The sequence below is a fragment of the Castor canadensis genome, chromosome 19 (assembly GCF_047511655.1).
Source record: "Castor canadensis chromosome 19, mCasCan1.hap1v2, whole genome shotgun sequence".
Lineage (NCBI taxonomy): Eukaryota > Metazoa > Chordata > Mammalia > Rodentia > Castoridae > Castor > Castor canadensis.
Genome location: NC_133404.1, coordinates 3,323,673 through 3,338,982, shown reverse-complemented (window position 1 = coordinate 3,338,982; position 15,310 = coordinate 3,323,673). Strand labels below are relative to the sequence as shown.

The 15,310-nt window shown below is 51.9% G+C and overlaps 1 protein-coding gene across 6 annotated transcripts in view; it reads left to right on the top strand.

Moving 5' to 3' along the window:
• Gramd2a (GRAM domain containing 2A) overlaps window positions 1-14,867 on the top strand; it is a 29,645-nt gene extending 14,778 nt beyond the window's left edge. The window contains exons 2-12 of one of the 6 annotated variants that reach the window (XM_074061670.1): window positions 5,155-5,247; window positions 6,020-6,077; window positions 6,412-6,487; window positions 7,845-7,948; window positions 8,580-8,678; window positions 8,961-9,032; window positions 9,459-9,521; window positions 10,442-10,580; window positions 10,822-10,921; window positions 12,384-12,488; window positions 12,744-14,867. In XM_074061670.1, the coding sequence (XP_073917771.1) occupies window positions 5,155-5,247; window positions 6,020-6,077; window positions 6,412-6,487; window positions 7,845-7,948; window positions 8,580-8,678; window positions 8,961-9,032; window positions 9,459-9,521; window positions 10,442-10,580; window positions 10,822-10,921; window positions 12,384-12,488; window positions 12,744-12,747 (913 nt within the window). In that variant the 3' untranslated portion in view covers window positions 12,748-14,867. Of the gene's footprint in view, window positions 1-5,149; window positions 5,248-5,283; window positions 6,078-6,383; window positions 6,488-7,844; window positions 7,949-8,579; window positions 8,679-8,960; window positions 9,033-9,458; window positions 9,522-10,441; window positions 10,581-10,717; window positions 10,922-12,383; window positions 12,489-12,743 lie in introns of those variants that run through there. The other 5 variants (XM_074061674.1, XM_074061675.1, XM_074061672.1 and 2 more) reach the window with 5 other exon arrangements.
• The last annotated feature ends 443 nt before the right edge of the window (window positions 14,868-15,310 follow it).

Here is a 15,310-nt window from a genome sequence, read left to right as displayed (position 1 = left end):
GCTGTGTGCCTTAATGGACCAAGGAGGTGTTAACAAGGTGATGCCTGGCTAGCCGCGGTGCCCAGGTTCCAGTCCAGGCAGGCCAAGGGGCTCAGAGAGGAGGAGGGCTTCTCCCCTGAGCTGCAATGAAAGGAAAGGGCTGGGCAGGATTCTTCCAGTGGTTTCTTAACATGGCTGCAGGGTTAAAGTCACCTGCCTTGTGACCCAGGAATTCCCGTCCTAAGTATTTACCCACAGGAGTGATCACTTGTGTTCACAAGACTGGTACCAGGCGACTGGCGGAGTGGCTCAAGTGGTAGAGAACTTGCCTAGCAAGGACAAGGACCTGGGTTCAATACCTAATACTGAAACCAACAAACAAAAGACTGGCACTAGAATATTCATTGCACTTTCACAACAGGCAAAAGCTAGAAAGTGCATATACTCATCAGTGGTAAAATGAAGAATAAATTGCAGTCTCTCCACACAAAGGAATTCTAAGTGCTGGTGAAAACACACAGCTTGCAATTAGATGCCACACTGCTGAGCGAAAGTGGTGGGCATGCAGCTTCCTGTCCCGGGATGGCTCCTCCATGGTTTCTGGGTTTATATTCTGGGGACTGAGTGCTGATGTGGTTTTTGTTTGGAGAAGATCCGTGCTGTTTTCAGATTTCTCCTTGGAGATCAGAGCCCTCGTGGCCTGGCGAGGTGAAGCTGGCCCTGGGCCTGCCCTAAGGAGACCTGGCAGGACCCACGGGATGCTGTAATATCTCAGATGTCCATGAGAAGTCAACTTGGGAGAGTGTGGGCCCCTCCCTGTACAGGAGGTGCCCAAGGGGACCACCCCACGGCCAGTCAGCTGTGGGGCAGGCCCTGCCTGTGACCACACAGGCCCAGCTGACGCAGGCCTGGCTAAGTTTCTATTCAGCATGGGCCACAGGCGATTGAGTTCTGGAACTCAATTGAGGCCTGCCTTGTGGTTAGGAAGGGCTGGGTGGGGGGCTGGGCACAGATGGCCTAGGAGAGTGCAGCCAAGTGGACGTTGCGTAGAGAGGTGACAGCCTGGGCTTTCACACAGTACCCCATCCCTCCCTGTCTGGCCCTCTTCATCCTTTTCTAAGCACCTGCTACTTCCAGCTTAACTTGCTCAGTCAACCCGTGTGAGTTGAGTGGCTCATGGTACTAGGCCAGGGCTCCTGGCGGGGAGGGCCCAGCCATGGGTGACCCCTGCTGCCTCCCTCCCTCCTTCTCCCCTCATACTGGGTATCAGTCATTCTCTGTGTCTTGCTTTTTTGGAGGGGTCATTTCCCCTCTTTCCTTCCTTCCTTCCTTACTTCCTTCCTTCCTTCCTCCCTCCCTCCCTCCCTCCCTCCTTCCTTCCTTCCTCCCTTCCTTCCTTCCTTCCTTCCCTCTCTTTCCCTCCCTCCTTCCTTCCTTCCTTCCTTCCTTCCTCCCTCCCTCCCTCCCTCCCTCCCTCCCTCCCTCCCTCCCTCCCTTCCTTCCTCCCTCCCTCCCTCCCTCCCTCCCTTCCTTCCTTCCTTCCTTCCTCCTTCCTTCCTTCCTTCCTTCCTCCCTCCCTCCTTCCTTCCTCCCTTCCTTCCTTCCTTCCTTCCTTCCTCCCTTCCTTCCTTCCTTCCTTCCCTCTCTTTCCCTTCCCTCCTTCCTTCCTTCCTTCCTTCCTTCCTCCCTCCCTCCCTCCCTCCCTCCCTTCCTTCCTTCCTTCCTTCCTTCCTTCCTTCCTTCCTTCCTCCTTCCTTCCTTCCTTCCTTCCTTCCTCCTTCCTTCCTTCCTTCCTTCCTCCCTCCCTCCTTCCTTCCTTCCTCCCTTCCTTCCTTCCTTCCTTCCTTCCTCCCTTCCTTCCTTCCTTCCTTCCCTCTCTTTCCCTTCCCTCCTTCCTTCCTTCCTTCCTTCCTTCCTTCCTTCCTTCCTCCCTCCCTCCCTCCCTTCCTTCCTTCCTTCATTCCTTCCTTCCTTCCTTCCTTCCTTCCTCCTTCCTTCCTTCCTTCCTTCCTCCCTCCCTCCTTCCTTCCTTCCTCCCTTCCTTCCTTCCTTCCTTCCCTCTCTTTCCCTTCCCTCCTTCCTTCCTTCCTTCCTTCCTTCCTTCCTTCCCTCTCTTTCCCTTCCCTCCTTCCTTCCTTCCCTCCTTCCTTCCTTCCCTCCTTCCCTCCTTCTTTCCTTCCCTGCTTCCTTCCTTCCCTCCTTCCTTCCTTTCTTCCTTCTTTCCTTCCTTCTTCCTTCCTTCCTTCAGCAAACACTGGGTGCTAGCTGTGTGCAAGGGGTTCAGAAATGTCCAAGACACACTCTTGCTGGAGTGCAGTCACCTGGGAGGCAGATGTGTAAACAGACAAGCGCAGTCTGGTGTTGTAAGTCTGGGCCTAGTGTGCAGAAAGGGACAAGGGTCGTGGAGAAGGGAGGGAGCAGTTGTGCTGGGGCAAACCAGGGAAGGTTCACAGAGGAGGTGACGTTTGAACTGGTGCTTCAGAGAATTCCCCAGGTAGACAGCATGGGAAGGGATTCCAGATAGAGCCCTTTGAAGAGGAAAGTGAGGCACTCAGCTGAGCTGCATGGGTGGGAGGAGGGTGTAGGATGGTCAGGGAGGCCAGCTGGGTGTGGGGGGCAGGGAACTGACTGAAGGACAGTCAACAGGAGAGTGACAGGTCAGATCTGGGCCAGGTTGGCTCTATGGCAGTGCAGATGTGGGAGAGAGGCAGGTGTGGCTAGGGAGCGGTTGCCAGCATCCGTGAAAAAAGACAATGGTGGCCTGGGCTTGCCTGGTGTGGCCAGAATAAAGAAAAAGATATTGTGGTGAAGTCCTGGAGAGGCTTGTGGGGCCACATGGGGAAAGGAGAGGAAAGGGTTGGAGATTCTGGTGGGGTAAGTGGGAGGATGGAGCCTTTCCCTGATATTGGGTGCTTAGGAGGAAGCAGGTTTGGGCGGGTGACGCCGAGCCCTGTTTGATGACAGGATAATGTGTCAAGGACAGTGATGTGGCTTTGGGAGTGAGGGAGAATTTTAACCCTGGGGAGGAGTGCAGAGTAGACCACACATGCCAGGCCTGGCCTAGACCAGGAGGCAGCTGGACTTGCATCTCTGTGTTTCCCACTCACTGCCTCTCTCCTTCTCCCACACTCTGTGTCTCCCTTTCTTTGCATCTCTGTTGGCTGCTGCCTGTCCCCATCCCATACTGTAGGGTGGGCCCCCCACCAGGCTTATGGTGGGATAAGTACTCGTGGGAGGAATGAGGGGATGGGCAGGTGGCCTTAGACCAAGCTGACTCCTGCCTTGCTCTCTGAGAGGCTTCCTTGACTTTAGACCATGCTCAGCCGGGAAGGGGCGTCATCTGAGGAGTTTTCCAGTCTTTGGCACTTCCTTTAATGTCACAAGATTGACCTGCCATCCCCTAGCTCCACCACATCTCATGACGGTAGTTTTTGTGGCTTTGACTGAAACAATAGATACTGATTTCAGGACCCTAGATTCTGATAGTTATTCCATAGTCTGAATGTAGGGATGGGAGGACCTGGATGGGTACAAGGAGTGATTTATGACCCACGGGGTATGAGCAACTGGCTCAAAGAAACAGTCAGTTCACTCCTCAGACATGGTGCCAGGCCTGCTGTGCACCTAGCACCAGTGATGGGAGAGGTAAGACCCCGGCCTCCTGGAGCTCCTGGAGAGGGATGGTCACAGCATTTACCCACAGGTAAATGCTGCCTTCCAAGTAGCTGAGACTACAGGCTTGCGCCACCATGCCTAGTTTTTAGGGAATTTTTTTATTGGGTGATTTTGATCTTTTAGATATATTTTTTATATTTCTGATATTCTCTATAATGAAATAAAAAGTCTGTGAAATATGAAATGGTGGAACCAAATAAATCCAGAAATTAACTTTGAGAGTCAAAAAGTCAAATCACAAGCATAACCAGTGCACTAGGTTAAGGAAGTCGTTGTGTGTTGCCTAAAGACACAGAAGCATTTTGAGACCTTTGTCATGAGGCAATTCTGTTGTGCAAACATCACAGAGTGTGCCTGCACTCTGTAAGGCAGCTGTGATGTCACTAGGTGGTACAGTCTCGTGGGACCACGGTCACACAACCACTCCGTGCATCATTGGCTAGAGGAGCATTACACAGCATGTGACTGCATTTTGATGTATGTGCCAAACCTTCTGTGAGGTTGTGGACAGAGTTCACCGGGCCACATGGCTGTGGCTGGGCTGGTTTCATGGGTGAGGTTGACTTGCTCTTCCCAATGTGTTCCTGTGTATGGCCTCTCCCTTGGTGGGCCTCAGTTTGTTGATCTTTACAATGGTGTGGCAGGAGGGTGTCAGACCAAGGAATCTGTGAAGGTCTTGAGCTGAGTCAGTCATTCTGGTTTTAAAAAAGAAACCTGATTTGTTGCAGCCACAGAACTGAGGGTGACAAGCATTTCGGGTTTTTAGGCCTCAGGTTCTGGCTCTGTGTTTGTGGAGGGACTACCACACAGGATTTTGTGTTGGTCCCCTGTACTGTACTGTCTTGGGCCTGCTCGGTCAGGGCTAGTCTGACTGCTCAGGATTTACTGATGTCAGTCAAACCTGGAGAAGAAAGAATAGGGGACCCTATTTTTGCAGTGGTTGGGTAGAGACAGGATCTGAAGACCTTCCCTCCTGGGACATTCTTGAAATGGTTTGGCTGTCATAGTTGAAGTGTCCTAACTGCCCGGAAGTGACTGAGGTCACCTGTTGGTATGGGGCAGCCCCACACCTGCCAGCCACACTCACCTGTGGGCCCCACAACTTCAGCCACATTATTTTTTGTGACGGCCTACCAATGCCCAGTGGCCTTTCCCTGGACCTACCAGGTTCCGGTAATGTTGCTCGGGCACCTCAGAAACTTGCTTTCTGCACAAGAGTGCCCCTAAGTCCTTCCTCTCAAGGGAGGGGTTGGAGGCCTGACTCTGGCTGGCCTAGCAGTTGCCTGGTGCTTGGAGTGGGGTAGACAGATTGAGTTTCCTTCTGGCTCAGGCTTCCAGGAAAGACGCTGTGTGAGAATCCCACTCTCACTACTGATCTTCAACCTTGCCCTGAACGACTAGGTTAGGGGGCAGAGGCAGCTGCCCTCGGCATGGTGGGGCTGATGGGGAAAGATGTCTCCATAAAACCTCTCTTGCTGATGTGGACCTGTTTCTCCCTAGCAACCAACAAATGCATGGGAAGATGACTTCTCAGAAGAGCCCTGTGTTCTGGCCAGAGAAAGCAGACAGGGTCCAGGAGCCCCCAGATGACAGGTGAGGCCTCTTCCCAGTCAGAGATACCTTACAGATGGGGGTGGGGAGCCTGAGGAGATAACCTGTTAGAAAGGGCACCTTAAGGCTGAGTCAGGGCCCCTTGGTAAGCCTGTTAGGTTGGCATAGGCTGCTGGAGCCTCTTACTCCCACCTCTCCAGCCTATCCCAGTGCACTGGGACCTAGCAGAAGCCAGGCATCTCGGGTTACCATTCACCTCCCTGCCCACCTGTCCTTGGGCCAACCTGGCCAGGGCAAAGGTTTGCATTTCAGCGCCACCCACTCTCCCTGAGCTGGGTAGCCTCAGTTAGGTCAGGTGAGTGTGTCCTCACTGCAGAGCTGCAGGTCACGCAAGGAAGGCAGGTGTGCTGGGATCACGGCCCATGGCCTGGTCCCTGAACTGTGAGTCTGACGCCTCCATCTTGCCTATCCCATTGGTTCCTACGCCCACACCGCCTGCTCTCTTTAGCCAGAGAAATCGGAGACGGTCTTTGACACCCAGGGGTGGGCAGCTCCTCAGCATCTTGGGAGACTGAGGCTCAGGCTGAGCCTACCTGGCAAGGAGGGCTCTCAGTGCCTTACCTTGCATACAGGAGCACACTTTCCCAGGGATGAACTGAACTGCGTGCTTGCTCTGCTGTGTCCCCTAGAGAAGGGCCCTAGTCTCCAATCTCTGCCCCAGCCTTGTGGCTCAAAGCAGTGCAGAACTGGCACTGAGGCTGCAGGGGCAGACTCAAGGGTTCCTTGTCCCTGGAATGGAATGTCTCCTTTGCAGTCTGCACTGGCCAGAAGGCTTGAAGGGCGAAGAGATAAAGAAGTATGGCCGGGAAGGGGTAAGTGCATGGAGGCTGCTGTCCTGCTGCTCACCTGGGAGGTGCCCTGGGCCGCCTCAATTCAGTAATGGCTCCTTGGCCACCAGGGCCAATGGGAAACCTGAGTGGGTATCCCTGCCTGGGTGGGAGTGCTGTGTCCCCTTCCAGTCTCAGGCTGCCTGTGAGAACTCAGTGTTACCAGGTGCTGTGTCTGGAACCCAGTTATCTACACCCACTGGCTGTCATGCAAAATCCCCAGAGGGTCCCTGTGGCATTATTTCCTGGTGGCCAGAGTAGGACCCTTTTGGTGGTCTGATCTCCCCCTAGCTTCTCAGACCAGCCTGTGTGTTTGCAGACACTACTGGGTAAATACAACCAGCAATACCATAAGCTGTTTAAGGACATCCCCCCGGAGGAGATGGTTCTCAAAGGTAAGCTGCCTCTGCGGGGTGGCTGGCAGGTGTCCATAAGTGCCTGAGACCCAGGCCTTCACCCTGGAGCCTCCAAGGCACAATTTAGATATGGGAACTTGTTGTCCTTTAGATGTGATTGGTCTTTTTCTCTCCAAAAGTGTGAGAAGACTGTGTTGGTTTGTACTACAAAGTTGAATTTATGAAGGTTTTTTTGTTTTGTTTTGTTTTGTTTTAGTGGTACTATAATTTGAGCATAGGGCTTTGCACTTGCTAGGCAGGTGTTCTACAAACTTGAGCCATACCCATACTCCCAGCCCTTCTTTTTCTCTGGTTATTTTAGAGATAGCGTCTCCCTTTTTGCCCAGACTGGTCTGGACCACAATCCTATTTTATGCTTCCTGCCATAGCAGGGGTGACAGGTGCGCACCCAGCTTTGTTCCTGTTGAGATGGGGAATCTCACTAATTTTTTTGCTCTTGCTGGCCTCGAACTGCGATCCTCCCCATCTCATCTTCCCAAGTTGCTAGGGTGACAGGCATTAGCTAACAGCACCCGGCTATGAGGTGTTTTTGGTTTTTTTTGTGGATGCGAGTGTGTGTGTCTTTTTGGTGGGTCTGGGGTTTGAACTCAAGAGCTTCATGCTTGCAATGCAGGCTCTCTACCACTCTAGCTTGAGCCACACCTCCAGTCCATTTTGCTCTGGTTATTTTTGGAGATGGGGGTCTCACAAACTATTTGCCTGGGCTAATGGCTAGAATTATGGGCATGAGCCATCATTGCCTTGCTGTGAAGCTTTTCTTTTAGTTGTTTATTCATTTACTTTTTAACGGTAGGATTTTTAAAATTCATTTATTCACATGTGTGTACATTGTTTGGGTCATTTCTCCCCCCTGCCCCCTGCCCTCACCCTCTCCCCCCCATGTGAAGGTTTTATTGAGGAGATGCAGGCTTGCAAATCTTGTTCTGCTCTTCTCAGTGACTGTTCTCTCCTGCTCAGGCTGCTCACTGAACACTACGGACATTGATGTAGTCGAGGTCCTCTTGCCAGAACAGGACAGAGCAGAGGAGGGCAAGGCAAGGGGTTCTTCCTGAGCTCAAGTCCAGGCATGGAGACCTGGGCAGAAGTCTGCTTGGACCCTGTGGCTTATGGAGAAAGAAGAAACATCTAGCAGCCTGGAGGGTGGAATGGGCAGATTCCCAGAAGGACTCTTGGAGTGCTTAGGGGGAATTTGCTATTTGAGGTGGGATGAAGGCAGGGGGTCTGAGGAGGATGGGCGCTAAGGTTGAACTCTGAACTCCTGAGTGTGAGGACCCAGGCCCTGGAGCTTGTCAGTCTGACCTTATTCATGGCCGTCTTCTCTCCTGTGACTTCCCAGTGTGCTCCTGTGCCCTCCAAAAGGACCTCCTTCTCCAGGGCCGGCTCTACATCTCCCCCAACTGGCTCTGCTTCCATGCCAGCCTCTTTGGCAAGGATATCAAGGTAGTAATGAGTGGTAAGGGCTGCCATGGCCCAGTGAGCCCCCTGCCCGCACCCAGGGAAGAGACAGCTTCCTGCCCTGTGGGCACACTTCAAGTCATGCCTATCCCTCTGCGTGCTGGGTACATGGTGAAGCCTCTCAGGGGTTGGATGAGCCACATCAAGGCATCTCATCCAGTGTCCTGGGAAGTAGCCCTCTCCCTTCTAAAACAGGGACCCTGATCTTGACCCTACATCTGGCCAGACCAATTCACAGCCAAATTATTCTGCCTTTGGTTTTCTCAGAAATGCCTTCAGAATCAGAGTGGATGTCACATTAAGGGGGATCTGTCAATGTGGCCAAGAGTTAGTCCAAGGAACTCCATTACCAAGAGTGTGGGATTCACCAGAGCCGCCATCCTTGTCTCCTAGATAACAGGGATTGTACCTAGGCAAGAGGCTGGAGTGGCATGTGCTGCCGAGGCTGGGAAAGGGTGGTGGGGATAACAGAAGGGAGAGCTTGATGAGAAGGTGGAAGGCCTAGATGCTCTACCAGTTTGAGGCAGCCTTCTCCAGGTGTCTGGCCCCACCCTATGTAGAGATAAAAGGGTCCTTGGGGGTGACTCCTTGAGAAAAGTATGTCTCTCCCTCTCAGGTGGTTATTCCCGTGGTATCTGTGCAAATGATCAAAAAACACAAGATGGCACGGCTCCTTCCCAATGGACTGGTCATCACCACCAACACTGGCCAGAAGGTCAGTGAGTCTCTTGGACAGTGCTCCCTTGTTTGTGTCCCCATCCCAGCCACAGGGGCCCACAGCTCCTGTGGGCCACCATCAGGCCCACTCCCAGGCCTTTCCTTCTCTCCAGCCCACAGCTCTCCAATGGATACTTCATGATTGTAACCAGTTGGAAGTGTCATTCCTACACGGGGGTCTTGTTGGCTCTCACAGCCCCATAGCCCACAGACCTGCCACCAATCCATGGAGCAAGGGGCTTTGTCTCACCCTCTTTTCTGCTTCCTTTCCATGTCCCAGTATGTCTTTGTGTCACTGCTCTCCCGGGATAGTGTGTATGACATGCTGAGGAGGGTCTGCACCCACCTACAGGTATGTAGCCCGTGGGTAGCAGTTGGGTCAGGACAAGGCTGTTAGGGAAGGTAAAGGGACAGGAGCAGAGAAAAGGAAGTCAATGTTTCAGGCCAGTGTGCCAGAGGCTGTACTTGGACTGCGGATCTATGAACCTGTCTCTTTGAGGCCCGTGTGCGTTCCCATGCGTACGCAATGCTCACTTGTGTTTCCTTAGTGTACAAGTAGGAGCGTGCAGTTACTTCCCAATGTGCCCTACAACTGTCCCTGGCCTAGGTGAGGAAGGGGAGAAGGCAAAGGGGCAGGGGCTTGGGATTTGTCACTCTACTCCAAAGTCAAAGAGGCCCCTGCAAACTGGGGGTTGGGCTTCTCTTCCCAGAGGCAAGGTTATCTTGGAGAGTCAGGGCTTCCCCAGGTCTCATCTTGCCTATTCCTTTTCCTTCTTAGCCTTCCAGCAAGAAGAGTCTTAGTGTAAGGAAGTTTCCCGAGGAAGCTGAGTGCGAGTCTCTGGTGAGAGCTGAGGTTGGGAGCTGGTGCTGCTAGCCTGAGAATTCTGGTGGCTCCAGGGTTTCAGGACCTCCCAGGAAGGTAGAAGTGGGGCACCAGGTTCCACAGCCAGTGGCCATGCTGTACCACAGGGTCCCCTAGACTCCATGCCATGCAGCACTACTTAGCTCCTTGCTGACTTTGTGAGCAGAGCAGAAGTCCAGCCCCCAGAACACTGGCCAGGTTAGGTCCTACAACCTGACGCAAGGCTGGTGATCCTTTTTCCTCGGATGGGGTCAGGAGGTCTTCAAGGGATAGATATGTCCCTGGAGAACTCCAAAGGCTGTCATGAGATAATCAGAGTTCAGATCTGCAGGGGTTCCAGAAGTTTCCTTTGGCAGCTGGGGCCCTGGATAGGCAGAACTGAGTTTTTGGGCCAGAGGGTGGGGGGGGTTAAGGGGGTGGAAATGACCTCAGGGTGTTTGAAGCATTAGTCAAGCATGCAATACACATCATAACACTGGGCAGGGAACAGAAGGTGATGTTCCCGTTTTTGTTGATAGGAACCCTAAGAGTTCTCTGCTAAGGTCAATGATTTGCTCCCTGGTTAGAAGGAGCAAAAATCTACACCATCTAAGTCTTGTGCCCAGCTTTCTTGGACTCAGATCTGAGCATGTTTCTGGGTTGGTTGTCCTAAGATCCCATGATGGCTCTCCATTGGCAGTCTTCAAAGACATTGTTTCTTGGCGGAGACTGGCGTCACAGCAAGGGAGCAGACAGGATAGACATGTGATTGCTGTGGCAATTGTACCCATTCCTGTATTTGCCTCAGTCCCTGGCTAGGCATCCATATCGAAGAAAACCTTGATAAACTTGGTGTGGGCCCCTTAGGGAAAGGGAGATCTTGGGGGCCATGGACACGAGTTCTCTTGGCTTTTCTTCAGGAAGTCCTCATCCCTGAAATGAAGTGGAGAAAAGTGTGCCCTGCCCCCGGGTCACTCCCTGACAACATCCCTTGTATTCCTCGGGCATCCCCAGACCCCACAGACAGCTGCTTCACGTCCAGGAAGCCTCCTGGGTCTGGTGAGTTCAGGGGTCTTGTCTGTGGCTACTGCTTGCAGAGGCCAGACTGTCTCTCCTCGTTCTGTGTAAAGGGCTCATTATAGCCAGCAGGGCTTCTCAGTACTGTTTCTTTCTTTCTCCAAACCCATCTGGAAAAGTCAAGACCCAAGCAGCTTCAGCCAAGGAGGGGAGGGGAGCATGCCCCAAGCTGGCAGGGGTCCTGGCTGCCCTAGGAAGATGCCTAGCTGCCTTCCCATTGCAGAGAAAGCCATCTGTGAGGATGACCAGCTGGAGGAGGAGTCCACAAGCAACCAACAGCTGAGGCTCTGGGATTCCCGGCTCCTCAAGATCGTCTTCGTGATGTAGGTGATTACATTGAGGGAGGAGGGCAGACCCATCTGGGGGGCTAGGTGTTTGGAACAGGGGCCTTGGAGAGTGGGGCGGTCACCACCCAGAGCCGCGGAAGTGTTCAAGCCTACTTTAAGCTCCTGGGTGGTGTCTGAAGATCATTCTAAAGCTTCCATTCCTGAGACCCTCTGATTTAGGCTTCTGGCTGTGTTGAGGGCAGGGGTAGGAGGTGAAATTGTTGAGTTAAAAAAAGCTGCTGCCCAGGATTCGGGAGGGAGAAGGCTGGCAGAATTGGAGAGCTGGGAAAATACTGACCGGGGAAATACTTGCTCTCCCCACCGTCCCCACCAAGGCAGTTCCTGGAGAGGGCTTTATTTTTTTTTTCTTTTTTGGTACTGGGGTTTGAGCACTGGAGTGCTCAGCAGGCACTCTACCACTTAAGCCACTCCGCCAGCTGTTTTGTTTTCTTGTGATAGGGTCTTTCTGTCTGGCCCAGGCTGGCCTTGAACTCACCATCCTCCTGTCTCTATAAGTGCTGGGATTACAGGCCTATGCCACCATTCCTGGCTCTGTTTATAGCTCTTTCTAAGGACCAACCAGTAGAGTGGTGAGCATGGTAGGAAGTTGTAGGCACAGCCAGCCCCTGGCTTCTCCTTATCTTGCCTTATCCACTTTCTCTTGTTCTTCTGCCTGGGTTTGACTATTGCCCCTATCATGTGCTAGGGGAGCAGGCCTACCACTTCAGGGTAACCCTGATGGCCTTGTAGGGAGGCACAGGAAGGACCAAGGTGGCTGTTCAGAAGGAAGGTAGAATGACAGTTCTGGCTGTATGGCTAGGGCTTCCTTCAGAGCTTGACTGAATGGCCCAGAATTTCTGCTAAGCTATGAGGACATTTCTGTGGGAATGAGTCTCAGAACTCCCATGGAGCCTCTAGGACAAAGATCCCAGGCCTGTATATGGCTGCAATGTAAAGGGTTCCTCAATTCCTTCAATTGCCAGTGTGGCGTAGTTCCCACTCCTATTCCTGGTGAGCCTCCAAAAATGCCCTTTTTTCTAGAAGAAAGATTCAACTCCTGGCCAGGCATGGTGGTGCATGCCTGTAATTCCAGCACTTGGGAGGCCAAGGTAGGAGGACCATGAGTTTAAGGCCAGCCTTGGCTACAAAGGAGACTCTGTCTCAAAAAACAAAACAAAACAAAACAAAAACAAAAAGAAACAACAAAGACTGAATTCCTGGGCTGGGTGCCAGTGGCTCACACCTGTTATCCTACCTACTCACGAGGCAGCAATCAGGAGTATTGTAGTTCAAAGCCATCCCTGGGCAAATGAGACCCTTTCTTGAAAATACCCAACATAAAAAAGGGACTAGCGGAGGGGCTCAGGTGGTAGAGCACCTGCCTAGCAAGCGTGAGGCCCTGAGTTCAAAGCCCCAGTACTACAAAAGAAAGATTGAACGCCTTGCCCTGTTTTGCCAGAATCTGCTTGTTGGTCCTGTCCTCATCCTATCTGGCTTTCCGCATCTCCCGGCTGGAACAGCAGCTGTGCTCCTTGAATTGGGATGGGCCATTCCCTGCGCACAGGTGAGACCCTTCTCTCCTAATGCCTTTGGAACTCAGGGTTTAGCTAAGGGCCAGGCTGCCTGTTACTCTTATTGAACTTGGTCTTGCTTTAGGCTGGTTTGATGGCCCTAAGCAAGGCGGGGGGCATGCATGCAGGGTACACAGAGCCCACCCTGGCCCACTCTCAAGGGCAGAAAAGGTTTCACTGGCCCTTCTCCTGTGTCTGCCTGTCTTTTGGGTCTGTTCTCTGATCTGAGCATCTTTTCCTATGTGCAGGTAACAGCTACTTGGCCTTTGTCCCCAAACCTTCTCCAAGAAGACTCTGGGTGCTACATCTCTATCAATGGTCCCTTTTGGTTTATGTTGCTGCTGTGCAGAGACTGAGTATGAAGGAAAATATTATAGATCTGTCCTCCTCCTTGCCTCTCTTCTCACTCCCTCCATGAGTGATCCGGAGTACCTGTTTACAAATTAACTGGCTCCTACAGATTTTGGACTCAAACAAAAGCAAGGTTTTTGGAACCAACTGAGGAATCTTGCACACTAAGCTTCTGCAAGCACTTCACTAAGAAAAAAATTTAACTTGTTCCTTGGAAACAGTTCTGGCACAGGGACACAGCGCTAGGGGCTGCCACAAGGGACAAAGGCCGTGCTTTGATACCTGGAATGCTGCTTGCTATCACATGGCTTACTTGGGCGAGGGGGACAGAGGCCAGAACACAAACCACTGTGTGGGCTCCGAGCTCGCTCATGCTGTCACATGGTGCACGGTGCACCAAGAGGTGCACATTCTGGAGTTCAAGGGCTTCTCTGCAGGGAACCAGGCCCCTCTCAGGCCTGGGCAGAGGCCTGCGATGCAGAGAGGAGAGCTTGGCAGTCAGGATTCCAGCACTAGATGAAGCTTCATGCTCTGAGCCTGGCTGCACTTGGAAAGATGCAATCCACAGCAGGAGATGGCAGCAGGGAGGGGCAATGAAGGAGACTGGAAGTCCCAGAATCCCTTGTTCCCAGCTGCTGCTTTTTGGTGAGACAGGTAGAGTAGGACCTTTGGTCAAGTGGGCCAACCTTAGTAGTAGGTGTATTCCTCTGTGCTCAAAACAATTTCCAAAACATTCCGGGCCCTGGAAGTAGGCAGCTTTGATTTGACGTCTTGCTCTGTACTCTCTGCCTCACTGCCCAGATGTCAGGCTTGCCTGACAGCAGCCTGTCAGGGAGGCTTGGCTGGGCAGTGGAGCAGATATTGTGGGGCCACCACAGAGCAGAGCTTACACATATCATCTGCAGTCAGTGCTGCAGGTCATGAAGAAGGGTCCTTCACTCCATGGGATCTATTCTCCATGACCCAGTTGGGCCTGCTCAGTGTAGGGACCAGAAGGGGGTCTGCCCCTCTGGAGACAAGAGAGGTAGAGGATGAAATAAGTGGACATAGTGATGCTTTTTGTCTTGGAGAGTCCTCCTCCCTCTGCCGTCTCTGTCCAGGACTCTCATCCGCTAAGACAGTGCCTTTGGAGGATCTAGAAGGGTCTTTGTGAGAAGGTCAGAGGTATCAGGGAAAAGTGTTGGTAGTGGGGTGAAAGCTGTCCCAAATAGCCACTCCTTCCCTCTCTCTGATCCTGCAAGTTTAATCAGGGGAGGAAACTCAGATGGAAATTGTTTATTGCAGAGGCAAGGTTCTCTTGTTCACGACAAACCCAAATAGGTTGGAGGGACCAACAGTAGGTGACAATTCCCTGAGCTCAGACTGTCTCTTCATCCTCCTTCCCATCCCAGTTTCTATAATTGAGATTAGAGTCTGGCTTTCTGTGCTGCTTGCACCAAATCTGTATGTCTCAGGTGAAACTAACTCACTGTTCATCCTCTTCACAGTGCCACATCAGATGAATGCCCTTTTTTTTTTTTTTTTTTGGAACCAGCCCCCTTCATCACTCTTTGCCATCATATTTCCCGGGAAAACAATCCTCCTCCTTCCCTCCCAAGTCCTTGGTGAAAGACAAGGAGAACAAATCCATTCTCTGAGCCTGCTAGGTTGAGTCAGAGGCCAAGAGAGATGCCAGGTCATGAATGGATGTGCCAACATGCTGGTGAACCTGGCCTCCAGCCAGATCCCAGGCTCACAAAGGGCAGGAGGCATGCTGTGGGTATGGCTTTGGAGACATGTTTGGGCCCAGGGGTTTAAGTGGTGTGGGTATACCTGTCCCTCTCTCTTTCTGTTTTGTCCCCCAGCTTGGTCTTCTGGGGCTACTGTATGTTCTGTTGTGCTAATTTATGAGTATTTATACATTCCTGCTTGCATTGGCTAATGCTCTGCTAATTCTCTGAGAATTGGTTCAATCAACCTTGGGTTGTTCCCGTATGGCATTAACTTTGGAAAAATTTTAAATAAAAAAACCCCTAATTTTTCTAGTGTCCCATTTTTATCTTTTGACTACTCACGAAAGGTATTCTTACTCACATACTCGTCACCCAGAAGACTGATGGTGTCCAAGTCATTCCCAGAATCTCAAGTACTCTGCAAATCTAAAAGGATTTATCTGAGTTGACTAACACCTCAGGCTTATTATGGGGAAGGGCAAAGGAAGGCCACAATAAACCAGCTCAGTCTTCTGCCTCTGGTGGATCAGTGCCAGGAATGCTTTCTCATTTCTCCTGGGCAACTCCAAAGTAAGGTCCCTAGTTTAAACAGTACTTGAGTCAACAATTAATGTATAGGATTCAAAGTCAGAAAACTCCTATGGATTTTTCTAGAACTTAGAGCCTAGGGATGCTACATTCCAATTTGGGTCATATCACATTTTGATTTCTCCCAAGAATGTCCCCTTCTAGCAGTATATTCATTCAAATAT